The 6,000-nt window shown below is 39.0% G+C and overlaps 1 protein-coding gene across 1 annotated transcript; it reads right to left on the bottom strand.

The window, feature by feature from the left end:
• Nucleotides 1-813: 813 nt before the first annotated feature.
• LOC131795800 (proproteinase E-like) lies at nucleotides 814-5,566 on the bottom strand. Its single transcript, XM_059113414.2, has 6 exons — nucleotides 5,386-5,566; nucleotides 4,477-4,578; nucleotides 3,455-3,541; nucleotides 2,747-2,848; nucleotides 1,955-2,377; nucleotides 814-1,444 (listed from the first exon to the last, which is right to left on the bottom strand). Exons 1-6 carry the CDS (start codon nucleotides 5,441-5,443, stop codon nucleotides 1,050-1,052), a joined length of 1,167 nt encoding a protein of 388 aa, XP_058969397.2. The 5' UTR covers nucleotides 5,444-5,566; the 3' UTR covers nucleotides 814-1,049.
• Nucleotides 5,567-6,000: the final 434 nt, after the last annotated feature.

Below are 6,000 nucleotides of genomic sequence, written 5' to 3'. Positions count from 1 at the left end.
CTTTGTTTGCTTGTTATTCACTCGTTTTAAAAATAAAAGGTTCCTTCCGAAAACATCCGAATAGTCCAAGATCACTAGTGTTTTCTTCAAAGATGGAAATATTAAACATACCTCAGATTTAGGAACTAATTTAGCAACGTACATGCGCACTGAATCGATTAATTTTAGGCGCTAAGTCAAGCAGATATCCTTTTCAAACTCCGTTGGATACGGATTGTGGGGATAACTAAATGACAAACAATTGATCACCTTCAGGGAGGAAGAAGCAGATTTAGGCTGCAAATGACAACTAGTGGTAGAGAATAGTCGAGTTCCGAGGCTCGTAAGCTTGGTCGCGCAAACGCATCAAACATACTGAATACAAGGAAGCTGAAAACGGCATTTCTTTAGAAACTCAAACATGTATTTTGATTGTGCATGCAGTTTCCTCTATCAACTTTTTTAATTGTTGTAACTAGACTTCTCACGGCCCATAGCCGGTGCTGATGAGTAGGATCTGGGGGAAGAAAATGCCTTCGATATTATTCTAAAGATCGTTAATCACTGCTAACTGTAAAAATATTCTAGGGTGGTGTTCAATTGCACAGCACAACGTATGATTTAGAATGACCAACTTGACTAAGCTTGGCTTTTGCTCAGGGCGAGGAAAGTTCGTGATATGTCGGAGTCGCTTTAGCCCGTTTTCTCACAGAACAGTCCACAGCGACAGTGGAAAGTGAGCATAAACTGATGGGAAAGAGTGTACTGTAAAAGTTACTGTGTAGAAACGTACAGTAGTCTGTCATTTCAAGCTCAGAAATGTAATAGGTGAGATCTATCCTAAGTAACCTTTACTTTTCCGTTACTTTAAACCTATTTAGGTTAATTTACAATCTTTATAGCTTTCCCGTAATAATTTGTTTAAGTTAATTTACAATCTTTTTTCTCTTATGCGGCATTTCCTCTGATTGTTAAATACTAAAAAGGTAACTTAACTGACTTTTCAAAATTTAACTGTTATTTATAAAAACACGAAATTTTCCTGCTCATACGTGGTTGCTTAGATGTGCCTAACTGTCTTTATCAGATTTGTTAACTGTGTCTTTCAACATGTCCTCGATCCACTTGCGAAACACGCTGACCCGAGTGAACACCGTGTAATGGTTACTCGATGAACAATCCGGGTCACCCCAGCTCACAATACCCTGCACTACCCACTGGCCAGCGGTATTCTTGCATTGCAATGGCCCACCGCTGTCCCCAAAGCAGCCGCTTGTCTTAGTGTTCCCTGCATCTCCTGCGCAGATCATTTTGCTTGTCACTATCCAGGTTCGGTTATCAGTATGAAGTCCACCATTCGGTGAGGTATCTAGTTTTGCTGCACATGCTCCGTTAGAGACAACAGGCATTCGCGCCTGTTGTAGGATCGTAGCTGAATCGCCTTTACCAAACATCTGTCCCCAACCTACAGACATAACAGCTCAAGCGTTTAACTAATTAGACAAGATAAGAGCCACAATATAATTAATCCCCCAGCAGAGTCCATGAGAGAAAGCAATCGAGCAACTTTCGAAAGTTTGGAAATTGGAATAGGACCTCATTCCTTTAAGTTGATAACATTAGTGAACTTATTTCAAATGTAATTTTGGTTTTATTAACTGAGTTGATAAGGTAAATTAGCCACCGTGAAGAGTTTCAAAGCTAAGCTTTGAAACTCTTCACGGTGGCTAATCCCCATTATCAACTCAGATGTTGATACCAAAATCATCTTGCTATACTTCCCCACTCGGGCCGACGCAGCACCACAGTTTCTTCAGAAACTTTTCCCCCCTTATTTCAAACGTGCCGACGAGAAGGAAGCTTCTCCTTGTTATAATTTTTCGAACACGGAAAAAGGTTTGAATATATATTATAGCTTTGTTGAGACGAAGATTAAACCTGTGTTAGAAAATCAAAGGTAACTATTAGATTATACCTGTTATGTAACATTCCTTCCCAAGCGGCACTTCTTCAAGAAATTCTGGTAAACAAGCTGTATTCACTAAGTCGCCGCGAGAAGCTTGGTGCGAAAGCTGAAAGAGGGCGATATCGTTCTCGTATGGAACTGGGTGTGAGAATAGACGATGTTTGATGATACGTTTCACCTCAAATTCTTGTTCTGAGCCTTCATTCTTCTTACGATCGATATCCCCAAGGATCACCTTAAACTTGCTGGGATCATCATTAAGTACGCAATGAGCAGCGGTCATAACCCACTCTGCCATAATCAGTGACCCTCCACATATATGGTGATGGTTGAATTCCAAGCGGGCCTGCCATGGCCATTCTCCAAGAGTAGCGTCATCGCCATTGATGACTCGTGAAGAAGAACCTGAATTGCGGCCACAACTGTCACGACCTTCATGTGAATAACAACAATGGAAGGTTTGTACTTAAGAATAATCAAGTACATCATGATATTTTACGAGGAAGTTTTTTTTTGTCCAATGTAAAAAATGTCTAATTTTTGACGGTATTTTGAAATAAAACTTACACTTCAGAAAAGTACGAAATAAATGAAGAGGTTAGTCAAGGATTAAGGTAAAACACACTTGAAAAAAATCATGCCTCATACAGAAGGCACGACGTAGTCGTTTTAAGACATAACAATTTATATTGTACTGAAAGGACATTCGTTTTAGGGTAAGAAGTTATTCATCCCAAAACTTCCTTCGGATTCGAGTCGTTACTTATGCACAGTTTGAGAGAAAATAGCGTGACGTTTCACCTTCGTCGAAGTATGGTGCGTGTGGATTGATTTCTCGGATAGGACCATGAGGAGGTGGCATCTTAAAGGTCTTTTGATCTCCACTGTCTCCTCGTTTTTGCTCTGTAAGAAAGAAATACATCTGCTCAGGTTATTTTTTCAGAGTTGTGTTGAGCTATAGAGAGGCCGGTTTACAAACAAAGATTCTCTATGCTAATCAGCCACCTTGTGATGCCTATGATGTCAACTTATAATGTAAGAACGTAGAGACGAAGAGGCGATTCTTTCTTTGATTGAATGGAATTACTTACTTAAAGGCCGTGAACGTTTCGGTGTAGAACTGGGTAAAGCTCGTGGCGAGAAGTCGTTGAAAATGCTAAGTTTCGATTCTAACCCTTTGACCAATAAGGTTGTCTAACATCTTATTTTCCCCTACAATATCACTCTTCAATCACACAGTAAAGTCACGAGAAGGAAGAAATGATCACCGACTGAAGAAGCTATTGATTGTTAAACAAATTCTCCTTGTCAGCCCCTTATGAAATATATAGAGAACAGCATGGAGAATAAGCATGCTGATGTTAGGGTAAAGAGGGTTAATCCAATTTTTCTGGAGCATTTAGTTTGCCTTTTCCAATTGTTACAAGGACAAAGGGAGAGCTCAAACCCGATTTACTAATTTCAACGTTAATAACTGGAAGGTATGCATGATCGTCGGTTTCCATTCACCTTGCTCTAGGCGAAGGTCCCTGATAGGACCAACAGGAGGTGGCATCTTATGACTATTTGTTCCTCCCTTGAGTCTTCGTTGTTGCTCTGAAAGAGAGAGCAAATAAATTAAGGAAAGAGCCGATGTGAACTTTTGACCTCGCAATACCTTTGAGCTTGTCTACTGAACGGAATAGGGTCAGTGATAGGTTTCATACAGGGCTTGATGGCTCCTTCGTGTTAAGTTTCAATAACATACGAACGTTTTCCCAAATCCATGTTCTTTCTACTGCGCAAATGTATCATGTTTTAACATACACATGATTGACGTTAGCGCTACGACATTGTTTGTGGAGAGTGGAAGTTCGCCTTTATGACTCCGGCTAAGGTGTCATTAAAAGTTTCTAAGAAACTGTGGTGCTGCGTCGGTGGGAGAGTATAACAAAGAAATACGGTATTATCACATGAGTTGATAACGTAAAATGGCCACCGTTAAGAGTGAATCAAAGGTGTAAGGTGTCATTAGCTCTGTGTTGCCTCATGGGTCAGTTGATAAACAACGCTGAGTTCTTGTTGACGCCACGGCTTCCGGGTTTGAATGTCTCGAAAAACCTTAAAAATCTCTCAGTTTAGGCTTCTACGGCTTATGCCTTGAATTAATTTCAGTCATTACGCAAAACTGGTCTTGCTCTGAGCATGGTTTTTAACGTAGTTCAATTTGTTCCCAAATAATGAGAACACGTTATCTTGGTCAATATGAGACAGTGTGGTCAGATGTTACTCTAGGGAACAGGGGTTCTATAAAAAAGCACAAAATTTTCCGTACCGATTAACACTGGTATTCAGGATTTCTGGTTGTTAAAATCAGTAATTAAAAATAGTCGATTTTCAATAAGCAAAGGTGAATCTTGCTGCGAGTGCATTTCATATCCATTGTAGCCATATTTAACAGATCCGACTCAATGAAAACAAAACATCCTTGGTATAAAGACGACAGAAGTAACGATCAGACACCTCGTGCACTTCTCTCCAACACGACTTACCCTGCTTCAAATCAAGTTCATCTGGTTCTATATCCGTTGTAAAGAAGGCCGGTTCCTCCAGAGGAGGCTTCAGATGTCCACAGCTAATTATGTGATGCCGACCTGGTCACAAAAACAACAAGAGGAAAAACAAAATAACGCTATATTAGCTGCTGATGAATCTTATCTCCTCTTCGCTTGATTGTAACAGTTCGCTTCCAACTCACTTAATTCACATACAATAGTAGAAAGTGAAAAATCAATACAGCCCTTCACGTTTTTAAAATAAATAAAAAGCACACAAACAAGACTTTGATCGTGATTCTCCGTTTAAGAAAGTGGTATCTGAATAAAAAGAATGACTCCGCTTCCAGATTCATACAAAATATATATATTCTTTTAGTAAAACAAAATGTGACGTAGAGGTTCACAACATAAAGGTGCACGACTACTGTTTTGATGTGATTGCTAATAGATCAGAAATTACCATTGCAGGTGATCAACAGAATCATGAAAGTCGACTTCTTTTCTCAAAACGACACGAAGTCAATAAAATGGTCTAGATATCGAAATATAGGCCTGCGGGTTATATTTTAGATGACGCATCTTCATTATAAACTTGTTATGAATGCGCGATGGTTAGAATTGGAAATAAATTACATTCATAGAGTCGAACAAGTGAAACACTGTTTTTGTATATACAATATTTAAATATCGCGAGAAAATAATCAAAACGTGGACGAAATACAACAGATTAAAGGACAACTTTAACACTAGAGTTTCGCTTTTTTCTAAAATGGAAACAGTGGACTCAAATCAAGTTTTGAGCTGCCTTCTCGTGAAGAACACAGACACAAGTTTAGTAAATGTCAAGTCGAGCGTGAAGTAACTCGTGCACTCGATGTTAATGATAAACAGTAGCTACCATACCTTGGTTTGAAGGCAGTAAAACCACAATAACCACAGCGATATTATAAATGTTTATCATTCTGGGTATTCTATGAAAAAACACAAGGACGAAACATAAACTCTCTTGGCTTTGATGGCTTTCCCATGAACTGCTCTTGGCCCCCAGCAGAATCAAGCTTATGAATTAATGGTCAGCCAATCAATTCGTTATAAGAGAGTCGCTTTTCTGCAAAAATGAAAACAGGTGGCGGAAAACTATCACTTCCTTAGGGGCTTTTTCATTTCAGTTGCGAAAACGTTGTGGCTAAATTTCAGATCACGCTTTATATTTCCATCAATAGTTAATGTGAATAATATGAAAATGGACATAGAAAAATCTTATCGAAGTAACTGAGAAGTGAAATAACAAGGGAAAAATTAAATCCTGTTTCAGTTTCTACGGCAGGTGTTTCACAAAAAACTGCTTTAATATGCAAAATTCGTTCAATGATCAACAAATGACGGTTAAAGTGTGTTCGGGTTTCATTTTCCTAATATAGGTCTTCGCATAAAGAGAAGTTTAGCGAGCTTATATCAAATATAGAGGAAATAGCTGGTCGATATCAGACTGAAAATCTTTTAACCTAAGTGCTGCCG

Source organism: Pocillopora verrucosa, chromosome 6 (genome assembly GCF_036669915.1).
Source record: "Pocillopora verrucosa isolate sample1 chromosome 6, ASM3666991v2, whole genome shotgun sequence".
Lineage (NCBI taxonomy): Eukaryota > Metazoa > Cnidaria > Anthozoa > Scleractinia > Pocilloporidae > Pocillopora > Pocillopora verrucosa.
Note: the sequence above shows the minus strand (reverse complement) of the source record. Positions and strands in the feature narration are given on the sequence as shown.

Coding starts and splice junctions, on each gene's coding strand:
- LOC131795800 (XM_059113414.2), bottom strand. CDS start 5,443: ATGATAAACATTTATAATATCGCTGTGGTTATTGTGGTTTTACTGCCT. Junction 3,542..4,476: donor TGAACTTGATTTGAAGCAGG/GTAAGTCGTGTT, acceptor TCTCTCTTTCAG/AGCAACAACGAAGACTCAAG. Junction 2,378..2,746: donor CGCACCATACTTCGACGAAG/GTGAAACGTCAC, acceptor ATTCACATGAAG/GTCGTGACAGTTGTGGCCGC.